The 18,647-nt window shown below is 46.2% G+C and overlaps 1 protein-coding gene across 4 annotated transcripts in view; it reads right to left on the reverse strand.

Moving 5' to 3' along the window:
• Positions 1-18,647, reverse strand: part of LOC144108034 (uncharacterized) — a 47,714-nt gene that overhangs the window by 18,964 nt on the left and 10,103 nt on the right. For 2 of the 4 annotated variants that reach the window (XM_077641311.1, XM_077641312.1), the window contains exons 2-13: positions 13,559-13,622; positions 12,130-12,294; positions 9,618-9,889; positions 8,534-8,636; positions 7,904-7,918; positions 5,744-5,805; positions 4,752-4,801; positions 3,598-3,637; positions 2,762-2,803; positions 2,526-2,578; positions 1,891-1,918; positions 709-813 (exon numbers count right to left, since the gene is read on the reverse strand). In XM_077641311.1, coding sequence (XP_077497437.1) covers positions 709-813; positions 1,891-1,918; positions 2,526-2,578; positions 2,762-2,803; positions 3,598-3,637; positions 4,752-4,801; positions 5,744-5,805; positions 7,904-7,918; positions 8,534-8,636; positions 9,618-9,889; positions 12,130-12,294; positions 13,559-13,567 — 944 coding nt within the window. In that variant the 5' untranslated portion in view covers positions 13,568-13,622. The remainder of the gene's footprint in view (positions 1-708; positions 814-1,890; positions 1,919-2,525; positions 2,579-2,761; positions 2,804-3,597; positions 3,638-4,751; positions 4,802-5,743; positions 5,806-7,903; positions 7,919-8,533; positions 8,637-9,617; positions 9,890-12,129; positions 12,295-13,558; positions 13,623-18,647) is intronic. The other 2 variants (XM_077641313.1, XM_077641314.1) reach the window with 2 other exon arrangements.

Genomic DNA, 18,647 nt, shown 5'->3' on the forward strand with positions numbered 1-18,647 from the left:
AACTGCCTCGCTAATCATTTTTACGAGATTTGACAGCATTTTCTGCGATCTATACTTTTTCCTTCAAGGCAAATAGCTTGAAAGATGCCTCCTTGAAAAGAGCGTCAGTCGGCGGAGAAGTGGAAAGAGGGAGGCGTCTGTGCGCCGCGCTGTCATTGGTTTGCTTTGTCACAATGAACATGAAAGTGATTACCATTACGATGTTAATGAGGCGTATTTTGGAATAAATCTAGCCTTGGAACAAACCTTTAAAAACGGACCACTATGTTACCTACGAGTGCTACTGTTGTGATGTCGTATCCTTGAAGTATTCTTTTTTTTCTAGCATTATCTGGAGGAGTTCGTATGCTCTTGAAGTTGATGTGCGCAGGGTGTGCCGTAACGCTTGCACCGGTTCCGCTGGTCTGGCAACACGTACAGCTGCGCCAGTGTTCCGCCGCCAAACTTTGCTTGCGCCGTGACGTCCTCGGAGGCCTCGCGGGCGCTCCGCGAACTAACGGCGTGCGTAAAAATCAAATGACGAGACGTGAAACATCACGACTGATCAATTTTCATTCATGTGTGCAGCATGTGTGGCCCAGTTAGATTGTGCGCGCCCGGCGAGATCCTAGGTGTCCGCTAATTTCCTTTCATGTTTGCGTGTGCACGGGCGCTCCTCTGGCATCCCGAAATCACGCGCTTGCTTCTTCTTAGGGACTTCCCACTCACCGGGCCTCCTCCAGCTTCTCCTGCAGCATCCGCTCCTGTTTTTCCTTTATCTGGGCCTCGAGCTCCTTGAGGTAGGACTCCTGCTTCGTCGTTGACCTTGCGACGCTGAGAAAGTGGAACGGGTACAAAAAGGTTAAAAACTATGGTGGAAGTTGTGCATGAACTGCACAGTCTCTAGGCAGGAACGGTGGGACACCGTGTCCGAAATAAATATTTATGAAGAGGCAGTGACAATCATCCTAAGAGGAAATTTAATGCTGTGGTATCTGTTCTGAGAAAAAAGCAAATCGGTCAGACATTCACGCTATGGTACAAGATGTAGCACCTCTCGCTGCCGTAGGAGTAACTTGACATGCATGCAATCTCGCTGCCTAATATAACGGTGACGCCAGTGTACTGTAATCTCCGGTATACAATATGCGAGCTATATGTGTTTTGAAGCTGAAATTCAGCACTTGGCGAGCTATTAATAGGCGCGAACCACACAGTGGCTTTCTTTTTTTTTGTTTCTTCAGTGGCGCCAAATATGTTACGCAATGCCAAACGCGATTTTCCAGAGAAGTTTTGTGATACTTCCGCTGTGTTTTTGTTGTCATCGGATGGCTGACTAGCCGCACGCGCGCTTACTAGCACTAATGTTATCTCGGTTTCGAAGAATATGAGCCTACGCAGAAATGTGCTAGTGGGTGATCGAATCTTGGAAAACAATCCCTTGTCAAGTCATTTTTGTCAACTTTGTCAAGATTTTTAACACGGATTACACGCATGACCCTTGCGGACTATGCACGGGGTGTTGAAAATCTACAAAAAAATTAGGTAAAATTGCGTTAAGTAGAATATAATCCGATTGTGGATTGTACCCCAGAAATTGTAGTAAATAAAATAGGACTGCAGAGCAGACGCGCTGCGTAGCTTTTTGCATCTATTAATCTGAAATAGGGGAGACTATTATCACCTGCTCCATTCGCGGTAGTATTAAAGGAAGGTGACCAACAGGTCAGGTGATGAAATAATAATAATAATAATAATAATAATAATAATAATAATAATAATAATAATAATAATAATAATAATAATAATAATAACAATATAATAATAATAATAATAATAACTTTAGACAGCATTGAACTCGTAATAACGATCGATTTTTTTTAAATGAGTCGGCTCGACACCTGCGCTCACCTTCCGTCAGGGCGTCGCTCGGAGCCGGCTGTGTAGGCGAGAAAATTAATAAAACTTATCAGCACCGTTGTTTTATCATACGCAGTCTTTGAAATCAAGCAACATCGGATGAACGCTATATTAGATCTAAAACGTAGCATTTCATCTATGGTCACTATTTTACTAAAGAGAGTCCGGGTGACGCGTTCGTACAGCTCGTCGAGGTCTGCATGGAACAGAAATATAAACTGGGCGAAGCATGCAAATTGAGCAGTTTTTCATCATAATAAAGATGGCTGATTCTGAGTTATTCACCAGCCCTGGGCAAGACTGCATTTGTAACAGGCACTTCTTATAAAAAGGTAGTAATTTCTCATTAGCATCTATCTAAGCGCAGTCATATGGCTACAAAGGAAAGTAAAGAGCTTTTACACAAACTTCATAGTTGTAGAAAAATTCGTCCGTGCCGGAGGGATTCACCTCTACTATGGGGATTCCCCTGATCGTTGGAGCAGCCGCTTCTTCTGTTGCTGCTTATGTCACAGTTATTCCTGTTCCTTTTTTTTAACTTTTTTTGTGCCGGATGAATTCTGAGTTTTACGCATAGTCCCAAAAGTGGAAGTGCTGCGAAGATAACAGTGGTAAATAATTCAGACCTGTAAGCAACGGTGCTCCCGCGTCCAGCTGCGTCGGTTGTGATCCTCCTTTCCTGCACAGCGGCAAAGTTAAAGTGATGACTACAGCAGGAAAACCTATTACCCACCTAGGCTCTCAAACGAGCAGTTAGTGGTTAGGTTAGAACTTTATATTCGAAATTCGGGTGCAGTTAGTGCATGCGGCTTTGAAAAATACATTCGACGATTGATATTTGTCAGGGAAAGTTGCTCCTTACCTTAGTTGTAGGGATGTATCCGATTGTGAGGCACCTTTCAAGCTGAAAAGCAGGAATAAACGAGAGTTTAATAAGTAAACAACCTAAGAATTAGTGCTACGCCCTTCTGCCGGCTAAACACACTCATTTGTGGTCACTTTCGCTCTTTGTAAGGATGAGTCAAATTACGCACCTAGTGTGTACGGCACGAAGCGAATCCTAATTCTTTCGATGCTTTGTTTGCTGTATAAGTACATTTATTAGCTTGGAATATTTCTTTCTATGAGTCCAACCCCTAGTTCATTCGCGGCGGTCGAATTTTGATGGAGGCGAAATTCTAGAGGCCCGTGTGCTGTGCGATGTCAGTGCACGTAAAAGAACCCCAGGTAGTCGAAATTTCCGGAGCCCTTCACTACGGCGTCCCTCATAGCCTGAGTCGCTTTGGGACGTTAAATCCCCCATAAACCATAAACCCTAGTTCATTCGGTCATCTCCTACGTTTCTACAGTTTCTATGTAGCCGCCATTCACAATTTAGTGGCTGCGTCAGGCGCGAATATTTCAGTTCACGGCGAGAATTAAGCGTCGTGATCAGTAAACTTAAATGCCCGAAGAACAATGGAAGTATCGCCGAGAAAGAGTCACCTATCACAAATGAACAATGCATTTTTTCACTCGACATACACCGTCATGCTGAAACACGTACGAGCACGTTATCTTCAAGGCAGACATCACTCATTCTGTTCAGTTTAGTAGTGATCGCTTGTGAACGCAAGATCAACAGTTTTAACTGTGATCGCGGGAACAGGGCACGCGGTTTCGAGTGGCAGGCTGAACAGGTGCCGTCTTTGAGCTTACCCCCTGTCCAGGCTCTGGCTTCTTTCCCACTGGATGGGCGCTGCAGTAGGTTGATGAAGCAAAAAGAAAAGCAACAATTTCTGTGCATGGCTTCACGGTGCAGATACTTTTATTCGGATAGCATTAGGAGACCCAAGGGGCTAAATTAAGTCATGGCTCATAAAATTCGCCCATTGGCTGAAAAGAAGTGACGTCACCAGACCAGAAGTGGCCCAGGAAAGACATCAACAACTGCTAATACCATCACACTGCAAACACATAATGAAATTAGGTGTTCTTATCACTTTTTTTATGTGAATACTTGCGCTGACCGTATTGAATCTAACGCCAGTATTGGTGTGTGGACTTTAACGCACCAAAGTTGAAGCTTAAGCACTTTATTTCACTGTCACAGATGGAGCTACAACTTGAGGTTTTTCTCTTCTAGTAGCAATTAGCTCGCCGTGTCTGGGGTGTAAGAAATGCTCCGCAGGGGATACAATGCAGGTGTTTTATTGAAACGCCGGAAGTGATTTTATTTGTCTCGATTGCTCTTGACTACAGTTACATTAGCCACGTACAAATAAGCCGACCTATTCAATGTATAATGCTCCTCTACAGAAGCCATGTTATATTGCGCTAAAACGCTGACACAAAAAGAAAAACACATAGCACAAGACGAGCGCGGGCGAGCGCAAACTATCAACTGGGTTCGTCGTGAATGTACCGTGCGCACATGCGCGTTTTTTTTTCTATATTTAGGGGCTTGGCCCCTGAATAAATCAGTTCGTAGTTCGCGCTCGTCCTGTGCTATATGTTCCTCTCTTTTGTGTAAGACGATCACCAACTAGCCCGACGACAGCTATTGATAATGCTCCTCGCATTTTGGCTTGGATATGATTTTATGATCTTGTCTTCTCGATATTCGAATTTAAAAATGTTCAACTGTGGTGCGGTCTAATCATTTACACATATACTACCATTTGCACCTCATTTACACCTCTACTTCGACACCCGTGGTGCTGTGATCGTTCCTTTGCCTCTCGTCCTCGTCTTTGTGCGCAGTTTTTCCGTTCTTCGACCATGAACCAACTAGCTCGCAAGAACGCTCTTCTTCTACTGTGAAACTGCAAATTAAGAGGGACACTATAATTAGTTTATATTGAATAATATACCATTATCTTCCCCGTCAGCCTCCCAGTGGCCTGGTGATTGTCCTCTGCTCCTGGAAAAGACCAACGTGTACAATACTCAGCAGAGTCTAGCAATCATGTTGAAAGGAACACTTAGCGCTGATGTTCATTTGAATGTACACAGCGTTACCTCGCAGGATGTTTTAAAAATTGGTAACCTGTGCCATCTAGCTTTATTATATTCTTCTTTGAATCCTTTTGCGCCTAGAGCCTCTGCGGGATCAGTAAACGGGCATTTCAAGCATTCTTATCGTAGTAAATAACATCATCTGACTGAAGAAGTTAACCACAAGGGTAAACATATGCACTCCTTACAAAGAAGCAAATACAGAAACCGTTTCGTTTGGTTGAGGCTAGTTAGGTAGCGAACGTTTCGGTCGTACTGCATCGTCCTCGAGCCGCTACAAACAGATAAGTAGGAAGAGCTTTATTCCCAAAAAGATGTGCACGACGGAGTGACAAGAGGTTTATGAGGCATTTGTTGACCTCGATATGGTATCCTTAAGACGAGAGGCTGATGAGACACAGTGTTCTCAAAACCAAGACACAGTTGGCACAGGAAGTTTCATAAATTTTCTATATGAGGATTCGCCGTGCTGAATGCAAACATGCATGTTATTTTCGATCTCCAGTAAGAACCGAAGACTACTTCTGAACGGCGACCATAGACGTTCTTAAGGACAGATCGAATTTCACTCTCACTCGTGCACTCTTGCGGCGGAGAAAGGAAAAGTGCAATTGGACTAGCTGTTCCTTGCCAGCTTAGAAAGGCGAGACGCGAAAATCGTATCTGTGGTTTGTGACGTATTCTGTAGCTTTAAGGCAAGATTGTGCATAATATCGGCCACTGAAAATAAACATTATTGCACAGTTAGCTGCACATGTATTAGGGCTCTCATCACGTACTCGCATCATGACGTCAGTAATAGAGGAAGAAGGCAGTGTAAAATTATTATTGCTGAAAAACAGCATACCTCGAAAGGCAGGCAGTCAGCGCGGCTCTGGTGGCAGGTTTCTGAACTTCGGACATCACTTCCTGAAGCAGGAGAGAAGCGAGACAGCCTTTTCACACCTGTCTTGTTCAGTTGAACTGTATCGTGTATTTCGTTCGCATTTATGCAAAGGAAATTTTAACCACCGCTAGTGAAATCAATCTAGCTGAAACCTCAATTATGCAGTGTTCGCTTAGAGGAGTATGATCACCTAATTTTAGCTGCATGTTTTCTTCTCTCTAATGATGAGGTAGACGTTAGTATAGCTGGATCACCCCTAGGTATTCCCTTGCGACCACCACCTAATACATGATTAAATTTATTTTCTGGTGCTGTTTCAGTTTCACCAATTGATCGATGCCTTTCAAATCATAGATGGCTTTAGGTCGCTGGAGGCGTGAAAAAACCTCGATATTATTGCTTATACGTCGTCTGTTGTCACTCTGAGTATCGAGACAGGCTGTTTTAAGCGTTGTAGTCCATTAAAAAGACGTATCAGTGATTATACTAGAATTTTTTCATGCCTCACGTGACCTATAAACTTCTTACACTTCACATCCATCGTTCGATTGCTGAAACCGAAACCGAAATAGCATCACAGAAGAAATAACTTTAAAAATATTTAGTTGTTGTAGGGCAGTACCTCGATGTGATCCATGAATACTATAATGGCTAACGCATCATTACACATAAGAAAACATGCAAGCGACAATTTTGTATTTTAACGTAGTTTTCAAGTGTCTTTCTCTCGCGACAAAAATACAGGCAAAATTTTAAAGCACTCCTTAGCTTATAGGGTTTGCTTACCTCAAATGAGAATTTCACGCTTCTTTGTCTCAAGGAAGCATTATAGGAAGCCATCTAATTTTACCTCCCTCCTCACACTCCTTCCGCAAGAAGGCGTTCAGAGCGACACGCGTCTGGCGTCGAGAATAAGCATCTGATAATATAAGTATACGTGTCCAAATAAAAAAAATTTAGCACACAGCTATAATTTTGTATTTAGTTATGGTACGCGCGCGTCTGTTCCCTCGTTCTGCATTTGACGCAGGTTGTTTTAATGACCTAAATAGCTTGGCAGGAAAGCATCGTTTGTTTAGAAACGTAAAATTGTTTACCGTGCAGCGGCAGCAGTAAATGTTCGGCACATCCCTGTTGGAGACAAGACCGCGTACTCAGCGCTATGCTCAAATACAGCCGCACAAAAACGAATCTTCCGAAATCGTGGAACCTGCAGACTGCGGATACGAAGTCTGACGCAGACGAAGCCATCATTTTGAACTCGGCGTCTTGCTGTCGCCTGAGTCACCGGACATCGCAAGCGCAGTGTGAATGGTTGAGAAGTGAACAATGTGTTCAGATCAACTAGAGAAGTAAGGGAACATGAACGTAGCCTTGTGCCCACCTCAGGAAAGAAGCTCTAACGAAGGCCTCACCAAGGCCTCCTTGGTAAGCCGTATTTAAAAATTCACCGAAGGAAGACTGGCTGCTCCTTTATGGCACCCTAACTGAGGCAAGAAGCGTTCGGAAATTTTGCCCTTCACGTCAGTTTCAATATACAGGTTTTTTGCGGTAATATATTCTGAGTACTGCGTACTCCTCGGTGCATTACAATTTTGCAGCGTCAATTACTATCTGAAGTCCGGAGCTATGTGAGACTTATGATTCTTATTGATCTTTAGTTCGTTTTCGAGCTCCGTGGTTTTACTTACCGCCATTTTCTTTTGTGTTGCAAACATAACGTCTTCAGTTAGTTCACGTTAAAATTTCATTCAGAAATATTTTGGAAGGTTTTATAAAGCCTCTAACTCAGTACAGTTAAATCTGTCACAAAATGTCAGAAAGGACTACGAAATTTGGATAACCACTGTACCGCAATATTCTAAGCAAAAGAGTAACTGATAACCACCTGAGCGGAACCAATACTGAAAGCGGGAATTGCTACTCTGGTCTTAATTCACTCCACCTTCGGAGATTCCACTCAACACACTGGACTTAGGGGAGATTACAACGCGAATATGATTTGGTGCCGTGCAAGAGTGTGCCAGGTGACGACGTGGTCTAGTGACGTGGTGCAGTGTCTCGATCGGTTCTGGGGACCGTGCGGCGGGCAGTCCGAGTGCTCTGTGCCAGGTGACTCACCTTCAGACTACTCACCTGCAAGGCAACAAAAAAAAGAAAAAGGAAAGTGATGGGGCTGGGCAACTCATATCGGTGATTGTGGGCGTGTGCCCCTAAGACAAAACAGTGCACGATCGGCTTTTGTAGTTCGCATGCACTATCTCTGATGTGCAAATTTTAAACGAACTCTTTTTGGCTATGTGATTTTGGTGGATTGCATTTCTTGGCACAGCAGGCATTACAAAGACAAAATACTATAATTAAAAATCTTGGAACAATTGAAACTTTGAATAATATGACCACTAATTGCTGCGTCAGCATCACCTTTTTTTTTTTGACGCAGCCTTATTAACATCAGGTAGCCAGAAATTTATAGACAAAACCCTTTACACATACACTCGCGTGCGGTTTCAATAAAATGAGCCAGCGTCACGTAGAGACACCAGTTGACTGTGCTTAAATGATTTGATCACCTTTAACGTGTTAATGAAGGGTAAAACACGGGACACGTTGCAAGCGAAAGTAATAGCAATCACTCCGATGGTATAAAGCATGTCAGCCTGGAGGAATTTCCTAGTGTGTGCCGATGAAGTTAAAACACGGAAAGAGCATGCATGTGCAGTTTGTGTGCAAGTATCGAACAGCACTCACTAGTTTGGCGAACTCTTCCCGCTCCTCCTTGAGTTTGGCAGTCTCTTCCTTCAACGTGGCGACCACGGCCAACTCTCCGTTTCTCGCGCCGTTACTGCACAGCCTGCGAGGGTTGAGGGAGGGCGGAAAGGTGGACGCGAACAGCCCCGTCGTGTAAACTATTACTGCGTCTACTGATACCGGATTCCCCGGTAATCTTTTAACTCTTTATAAGGAGCATGTTCTGCGCATGTCTCGCATGCATAAAAATGATAAAATTGCACTCAGAATGTCTCTAGCAGTATAAAAACATGACTTCGTCTTTTTGACCACTGGCTTTAAAAAAAAAAGATGGAGTACACGCATTTACCAGAGAAGACGGAATATGCCTAAAAAAGGCCTAAAATGTGCCATATAAGACAACCTGGAATGGAATCGATAATTGCTTAAGTAAGTAACATGAGCAAGGTGGCTGATAGATATGTCAATTTTTTTTGTTACCAAGATTGGTCTTGCCGGTCTGCTCGCACGTGGTCGTAAAAACACAGCGCCATGGTGGCTGATTGGTGAAAGATAAAAACACGCTGAATAGTTTGATAGTTCTGTAGTATTTTGCACGCAAAGATATGCTATGTATGTGCACCGTTTTCTGTTTCCCGGCACTTGAAGTAAGCGGTACTCATGTGTCCCGCCGCACTAAAAAAAATGTAGAATATTCATTCTCATCTGGGGCCTGGCAAACTTGCAGGGCCTCACCAATTTTTGCTTGCTTTTTGCGTCACCTGTCATTCATTCTGAAACACCAGCGATTCGTCAAGTTTGTGACTAACCCCCTTGAAAATGTGGAGCTCATCTAGCAGGGTCTTCGTTAACGATATCAAAACAGCAATAAAAGACTGGGTTCAGAAAGATAAGGCAGACCACTGACAATGAGCTGACGCCTTCGCTGACACAAAACAGCATGTAGCCTAAAAGCAGCCATGGAGAGTCATGCGTATCCTGGCTCATAAGTATCATCACAATGCTCACAGTCTTGACCAATATTTCTGCAACACCTAAACTTAAGCCCACGTTTCGAAAAGCTTTTTTATTTTGTTTCACAAACCGTGATCGGCGTCCATCTTTCTCGCTTTTGACCCCAGCGGCCGACGAATGCCCGTTGACGGGCGGTAGAACCGGCGCCGTGTCGGCAATGCCGTCTGCTCTCGACTGACCCCTGGATACAGCGCTGCCTTGGTGGTCACCCTCTTCTTTAGGCTGCTTCTTCAGATATACATCTTCGGCCGGCGTCGGTCTTCTCAAGTGTTCTAGTTGTGACGTAGCTCGTCGGGAGTGCTTCCTTCGCCTCTGCCGCTTTGCCTCTTCCTCGGCTTCTTTCTTAAGAAACAAACAGAGGGGCCAGGGAACGCAAAGATGCACAGATGATCAGTCGCAAAAAAAAAAGAAATGTTTATCGCTTTCGTAGCATAAAAAGAAAGCAGGTACAACAGAAGCAGGCCGACTGGAAGGAACAAGCTTCAAATGGCAATCGCAAAGCGCAACGTCTGCCTTGTAGAAGGAGACGGAAACCAAAGAAAAGGAGTAAATAACACAAAACACGTCCATCAAAAACCTTGTGTGCTTACAAGCACTCCCTAAGTTTACACTTGCCGTTGAACAGGTGATGGGTCTTTCGCTGAAATTCAATGCCCACCCGTTTCAGGCTTTCTTTATCGGGACACCAACTTCCGCATCAGCGCTTCAGTTGAAATTTGCGAGATTACGTCTGTGAGAAAGCGTACCATGGCGGTTCGCCCCGTATGGCAAAAAGCTCGTACTCGAGTTCTGAGCTAGCTCTGTTCAGTATTCCACTCGTAAAAAAAAAGAAAGTTGTTGGAGTGAGGTGACCTGCACGTGCTGACGAGGGCGTAATGAAACTCTCCAGAGAAATTTCTGTCGGACCTCGACTGCGGGTCCGTTGTAGAGCGCTGAAAGCAGGAACGTCCATAAACTGTAGCTTAGACTGAGAGCAAGCCGCGGCAAAAAAAAACGCAAACACTAAATGGTATGGTATGGTATGGTATGGTATGGTATGGTATGGTATGGTATGGTATGGTATGGTATGGTAAGGTACGGTTCGGAACGGTACGGTTCGGTATGGTACACTAAGACATGGTACGCTAAGGTACGGTTCGGAACGGTACGGTTCGGTGTGCTACGGTAAGGTATGGTATGTTATATTTAAAGAGGCACTAAAGGGAGATACACGACGCTATACGGACAGACGATTCCCCGGGAACGCTGCCAATGTTTTTTTCTGGCCGGAACGGCAGCTAAATTGCTGAGAAAATCGCAAATGAAATTCTTGATACTTTCCCTCATTTACGGGCCACGTCACTTGATGGAGCGTGTCCCCCGTAACTCTCCGGCCAATCAGATGCGCTCATTCCGAGCGTGAATGCCGTAGAAAGCTTGCGGTTCCCATCCTGCTGCCTACAACTGTTACGCCATGGTTGTGGGCGCAGAATTACGGGCGAGTCTCCACGCCCGTCTTTGTGTGTTGCCCTTCTGTCGGTCTTCGGTTTTGCGCTCTTTTAATCATGACACTGTTAGCATTGGTAGCTACGGTAGCCACGCTGCTTTCCTGATATTTCGACGGCATTTGCCCATTGACGGTGAAAGAACATTGCAACTGAAAGCGATGAACCAGTCGTGGCCGGCGTAGGACTTGCGCTATCAGGCGCGGTTGCACAAATAAACGATAGCTACCTGTATTTCGCGTGTATTTCATTTTTACGCTATTCTCTGTCTTATCAAAGCGCAGCATGTTTTCAATAAAGATTAAATATTTGCTCTCACGTGATGTAAACGCATCAATCCAACGTGACTTAAGTGCAAAGATGGGTTCAGACAAGCGGACCGAATCACAGACGATTCGTGCGGAGCGCCTACAACGTAACGCAAACGTCCCTCCTCTGAGTAACCCTGAGCGTTCTGGGCCCAATCTGACTCGGCGAAGGACGCTCACGTTCACTGAAGAGAGTGACGTTTGCGCCACGTGGTACGCGGATGGTCCGTGATTCGGTCCGCTTGTCTGAACCGCGGGGGCTCCTGGCTATTGTCGATCAGCTGGAGGTGGTTTTATAACGTTCGCTCTTGCAGCGCCATAACACACTGCCTTGCGAGAAGAGCAAGCAGTTTTGGGTAGTACTATTAGTACTTTTCCGCGCCACCTTCAGGCGCTTATTGGCGTGAGCCTCCGCGCTCTGCCGAAGGCGCGCGTGCCGTGCGTCAGCTATCTGGGCTACGCCGAGAGAAGCTAGGCAATGAATGCTGTCAGCCAAACGCGCGTACCTAATCGCGCAGAATGTGTTCTCGCGTTTGCAACGTCCCAAGTGGCTGACAAAAGCAGTTTTGAGTCACCGAATGAAACAATTGCAGTGCCACCTTGGCAGCGCAGGTTCCCCATACAGGGGTTTATGCATTTCAACTACACCGAACTGTGGCCGCTGCGGCCGAGATTCGACCTCTAGATCTTGGGCTAAGCTGCCGGACGCTACAGTCAGTGACCTACCATGACGGGTCGCGCTAACGGTACGCGTTCAGAGCACACTCATGGTGGGGCACAGTGCACTTACCCTGGAGAGGAAGTCGTTGTACTCTTGGCGCCGTTCCATGGCAAGCCTCAGCCTCCGCTCGCAATGCTCCCGGATGGGCAGGCTGACCGGCTCGGCGGGGCTGTCGCTACCGCCTCCGCTGACGTCATGGGGGCCCTTGTTGGCCACTTCGGGCTCGGACGTCTTCTGCGGTGCGGGCGTGGTTTGTAGCGGAGGTGTTTGCGCCTCACTTGTGACGTGAGTGGCGTCGGCATCAAACATCACGTGAACAGCGCCGCTCACGTGTCTGTGACGTCACCGCCATATGACCAGTGACGTCACGTGTAAGCCGCTCGAGCGCACTCTGTACACGGGTTCGTAAAGTCTCCATCTAATCCGATATTGCGCGAGCACCAAGAGCTGCGCTGGATAAACACATCGATGCGTAAGCGTAATTGCAGAGGAATTTCGTATGTATGCAAGGAACTCCAGGGACGGGCTGCCACTGGCTCGCTTTCCAAAGCAGTCGTGTACGTGCTTATAAAGGTGCCTGCTTTGTCGCTCGTTTTATTATTTATAGGTTACCAAAAAAGGGCTGCCCTTGCCGCCTGGACCAACCCAAAGCTCTGTAATCTTGCACGCGCGAAAATTCGTTTCGGAAACCGGATCCTCTCGATTTACGAAAGGTGTAGATGATGCATGCTAGGTGGATGAATGGATAAATACAAAGAGGGTCCCCTGCAAATCGGGGTGGGGCCGGACTGGACCACGCTCAGATTTTTTATTGTTTCTGTTATTTTATACTTTCCATTGAACCGAAACAATTACTACCTAGGAATTCATACTTCTTATGCATACGCCAAACAAAACTTTTAAAGAAGTTCTTAATATTTTAATATGCATACGGCGTTACACTCTGCGAATTCTCGATTTCGATCAGTTAGCGGCGTAGCGGAGATTTAGCTTGGGATATCTGCTTTTCCATTAAGAGCTCCGTGGGCGTCGCCATAATGCTCGCTGGACATGAACTCTGCACCTGCTCGCAACATCCAAAAAGGAGGTGTTTTGACACATCTGCGTGTACCCGGTTGAGAGGTCTATACGGGTAATTTTTTAAGCTTCCCTTTAAGCTAAATAGATTTGCTTCTATTATCTAAAGTGAGTGCCTCTCACTGCAACCGTTATCGTTTCGTAACTACTGTGCGTAGCGCTATTTTTATAACTGCTGTTTGTACAGCACCCAGCTTTCCTTTATTCAATCGCGTACTGAATCGCGTTCAGCCGTCAGGCCTGGTATTGCACTGTTTTGCATGCGGCAGGAGGATTTTTTTGCTGGTGGTCTCTGAGTAAGTCGCCATGTTACGAAAGCGCGATGCCGTCGCTCGCTGTGACGATTTCTTACGATCTTCAAAAGTATTGTCTCGAAATAGCACCGGCAAGCGAAATAAGATGACACAAACAAAAGACTCACGTGTGTCATGAATAGGCCTTCATGCTGGAGTGTTCACTTCTTCAGGGAAGCCGAACTGGGCAGCCTGTCAACATAAAGAAGAAAAAAAAACGCAAAGCGGAAAATCAGCACCACTGAAAAATACAATGGGAGCTCAAGAGCATAAGCTGCATCTCTCTGTTCCTACGAGGAACGTGCCTTATGTGTGTTTTGTGTATAAGATGTATAGGATAAAAATGCAGCCGCCGCGGCCCGGGTTCGAACCCGACAGCGGCGGCTACGTTTTTTATGGAGGAAAAACGCTAAGGCGCCCGTGTGTTGTGCGATGTCGGTGCACGTTAAAGATCCCCAGGTGGTCGAAATTATTCCGGAGCCCTCCACTACGGCACCTCTTTCTTCTTTCACTCCCTCCTTTATCCCTTCCCTTACGGCGCGGTTGAGGTGTCCAACGATATATGAGACAGATACTGCGCCATTTCCTTTCCCCAAAGAACCAATTAATAATAATTAATGTGTAGGATGTAATGTCTCGAAGCGGCACATGGACTGTGAGGGGCGCCGTAGTTGAAGGCTGTGAATTCGTATGGCCCTCAATCGGTCTTTGACGTGTGCTGCCGTCGTACAGTATACGGGCACTTGTGCATTTCGCTTTCATCGAAATACGGCCGCTGTGAACGGGATTCAAGATCACAACCTCGGGATCAGCTGGGAAGCATCATAGCCACTTAACCACGGCGGCTACTCGAGGTGTATGCACTCTCAGAGTTACACGAGGAAAACAGAGAAAGGAATCTTTATTATTATAGATTTCGCCTCCAAGGATGTGCCTTCTTATTCAGAAGCACAGCTGTAGTTGCGGTGCCACGCACACAGCGCATCACTAGAAGCAGCGAGGCTCTTCTAAGGCGGCGGATTAGCGGTTGGGGGCTGCCCGCGCAACCCCAGACCATGCAGAGCTGCAGACCAGCCCATACACAAGGGAATATACGTTATACTGAGTGGGTAGAATCGACAGTGCCTTGTCGCTGCGACATCAAAACTCGCCAAGAAAACTGCACCCGTAACTCGTGTTTCTTGCGTCGAATAATTTGTATCGCTACTAGCTCTGGGTTTACAGAGAGATGGTCCCCATGCAGCCCGGAGCATCGCGGAGACCACCTCAGCTCAGAATTGCTACCACGTTTTTTAACCTTGGTTGTTTATGGCGAAAAAGCGATGTAGCAACCGACCGTTTCCTGAAACGCCACGCCATTTTGGACACGCCGATGCATGACTCTATAGAGGACAGCCTGTAGCTGAGGTTGCTGAGCTCCATAGACGTTCTCGTGCGTGACTCGAATGCACGCTCTGTGAAAGCGACCAGCAAACTATGGCTTGTGTAATGCCGGCTCCCAATAAGCGTCACACAGATACGTTGAAAAGGGGAGTGTGCCAGGACCTGTGCTTTCGCCTTTTCATCCATGCCCGTGCATTTTCCTTTCTTCCTTCGTGCAAGCTGACGGCTGGAGAGTGGGCTGCCGCGTATAAAATCCGCGCTAGACGAGATTTATCGCTGCAAATTCAAGAGATATAATAGAAAAAAAGGTGGAATGGACAGAAAAAGAGAAGAAGGAGGTGGTCCTGCGAAACAGAGCGTAGGAGGACAACGTCGATGGCGGAGACGTGCTCAAAAGCCGCGGCTGGGACCATTACGGCGGTGGGCTGCCCTCATTAACGTGAATGCTGTTTCTGCAGCGTCGCGCCCTCGTTTCCGTAGCGCCGCCTGGCGATACTCTTTCAACGTATAGTGCCATCGCTCCGCAAGCCCCCCCCCCCCCCCTCCCCCATTTTTTTTTCTCTAGGTATGTGCGGTGTTTCTGTGAACTTCTGTAGCATTTTTATTTCGTTTTTTTTTCGTTTTTTACAGTAACGTGTAAGATTGCATAGGGCCTACGTAGCTCGGAATAATCTTTCATTGCGGGAAATACATTTTTCGCGGGAAATCCGAGTTGGAGAGGGGTGCGTGTCCTGCATAGCAAGGCTTAACCATGCGTCCCATCCGATTTGTTGCATATTCTTTCCTGCCTGAACGATTTCAGCGAATTAATTTATTCTTTATGGAGTATTTTGTACTTTCCATAGCGCTTCGTGGCAAAACTACAAAAATAAAATCGATTGGAGAATAAAGACAATTAAATTAAAAAGAGTAAAAAGCACTCCTGGTATGGTGTATGCCCGCAAGCACACCTCGAATGGCTCGGGGCGCTCGTTTGTACAATAACTAATAAAAGTAATGAATAATAGATGTTTTCAGGCTGGCACATATTACAAGATTGGAACTGAACCGGTATTTTTGTCGACCACCGAGCGCATAGAACGTATTTCTTATTTCAATACTGCGGATTAGTACATGATGCATAATAAACTTATATGCACCCTCAAATTGACGACGACTGCGCGAGTTAGAAAACTGTGAGACTAGCAACAAAACTCCACGTGGCTCGAATACTGCGACGATAGTTTGGCAGCACACGTTTTTACCACACTGAACAGTGTGCTCTAATTCACTAATGCCAGTGGAAGGTGCGGAGTTTTTTAACGTTTCTTAACTATGTACGCATCCTTGAGCCCTAGGAAAAAATTTGAGATACACGCCCAAAACGCTTGGTGGAATGGCTGCAGTAATGTATGCTCACTGATTGCGCACAAACGGCCATGCATTCTGTAGAGGCTACCTTCTTCGATCGTCTGTTACTTCATGCTCTTAATATTCGTTCTTTTCCAAGCTCCACATCGGGATGGCATATAAAACTTATCATCCAGCATATTCCGCCATGTATGCGGTGTACGCTTACAAAGACACTGGAGGGAATATATACTTTTAGCGTAGCGCGTACCACTTGCCGCGTACCGCGCACCGAAACTTCGCATGCGCAGTTCGCACAGAGGGGCCCAGATGGCGCCACGTTCCCGTCAACAGCGTGCCCGCCTGCTTTGTCGGAACCATAGCTCGTACCACTACCGCTTACTGTGAAACCGCGCGCGGCCAGTGCGCACACGCTGATTGGTTCTGACGGGGCAGGCATGCGCGCAGCTGGCCTGTATGCAAAGATTTACACCACTAACTATATATCGCGTACCCGATGACCGGGTTTCCAGACGCCGTCTACGAAGAAGAAGCCAGAGTATAAAATCTAAAAATTAGGTTTTAAATTGTTCAGTTGTATATTTCAGCGCCGCAACCGTGCAATCGTTTATTTGAGCAAGGAGCTCTTGATTGGCGCAGCAAGAATGAAGTCGATTAATGTCAGTAGAGTGTCCCCTAAGAGTCTTTGCAAACAGTAGAGTATGCGTATACGGCGTACAATGCGTGATTCAAGCGTGTCTCCCCTGCCCCGGTTTCCACACCTCAGTGTATATATATAGTGTCTACGAGAGACGATGGGTTTCGATCGCTTGTAGTCCACAGACCAGCGGCGGTGGCTATTATTTCGGTGCTTTTTCTTTCGATCGAGTATCGAGCCGAAAAAAGACGCACCGTTTTTCGAAGCCCGTTCGAGTTCTGATGCGTGTCGAGTTGCGTGAAAGGTTCAGCTGGTAAATAAGGTAGAAATTTTGGCCACCGACACGAGATAGCGTGTTCCAGCACATTTTCACTTCATTTTGTTTGTACATAAGCGCGCACGTCTGAGAGGCCTTGCATGGTTGCGAGAGACAGACTGCGAGTTTCAGCTCGCCTCTGCTGCCCTCAGAGATAGACCGGAGTGTTTGGCGTTTGGATGCTGAGCGCGAGGTTTTGGGTTCGGTGTCCGACCACGTTTAGGCAGTTTATATGAAAGTGAAATGTAAAAATGGTGGGTTTATGGTGTCTTCGATGCGCGCACAGAGCGTTTTCTACTGTGACCTATTGGGCTCCGGACTGAAGGCTCCACAAGTCTGTCCTCAACTGCTAATAACTTTCATGTAACAAAATTTCTTGCTCTCACTACTAGAGATCGTTTTTATTGTTATGCTGTGAACTCTTTTTTCGTGTTGTCTTTGAATTGTAGTTTTATTTGATCTTTTATTCAGAATACTATTACTCTACAACTGCACATTAAAGAGGGGTAGAACGATAACACATAGTAAAGCAAACACAAGATAATCAGAGTATACGGAATTATTTTTCTATACATTTTATTACACAGCAGCAGGAGCAAAATACAAACGTACAGGAAGTTCAAACACCGGATCACAAAACCATGTTTGTAATGCAGCTGTGAAGTTCACTCGAAACAACAGCCTGAACGCAGTAACCGGTGGAACACCGAAGGGGTCCAGGGTAACCTCGCCAGGTTCAGCGTTTGTCTCATAAATTACGAAAAATCTGGGCGTAGCAGGGAGGCTACGAGGACTCATCCTCCCATCTGTCATTAGACGGGAGGAGATGGCGTGATCCAGGAGCAGTAATATCAATGATTTTTTTTATTTACGGCGGACATAGCCCCGTTTCTTAAAATGCACCACCAGCAATAAACGAATACACAAGTGAAACAAGGCACACAGGACGTCAGCCGGACTACAACACACGCTCGCTGGAGGGCGTTCACCCCGGCTAGCCAAAGAACGCATACGCTCAAGGAAAGAATAAAGCAACATTGGCGTGACCCATAAAACTTCGGCGAGCCCAGTTAAGAAAGGCAAGTAAAACAAGATAAGACGGAAATGAATATCATGCAGGGCTCAGTTAAAGAAGAAAACGTCTTATCATTTAGACAGCAATCGTACGCTGTCATTTGCCCGATTGTTACGGTACTGCTGCTGCTGCTTAATACCAGAAAAACTTCGCATAGCTTGAAAGATTAGACCCGCCGCGGTGGCTCAGTGGTTAGGGCGCTCGACTACTGATCCGGGGCTTCCAGGTTCGAACCCGACCGCGGCGGCTGCGTTTTTATGGAGGCAAAACGCTAAGGCGGCCGTGTGCTGTGCGATGTCTACGCACATTAAAGATCCCCAGGTGGTCGAAATTATTCCGGAGCCCTCCACTACGGCACCTCCTTCCTTTCTTCTTTCACTCCCTCCCTTATCCCTTCCCTAACGGCGCGGTTCAGGTGTCCAACGATATATGAGACAGATACTGCGTCATTTCCTT

The sequence above is a fragment of the Amblyomma americanum genome, chromosome 10, assembly GCF_052857255.1.
Source record: "Amblyomma americanum isolate KBUSLIRL-KWMA chromosome 10, ASM5285725v1, whole genome shotgun sequence".
NCBI lineage: Eukaryota > Metazoa > Arthropoda > Arachnida > Ixodida > Ixodidae > Amblyomma > Amblyomma americanum.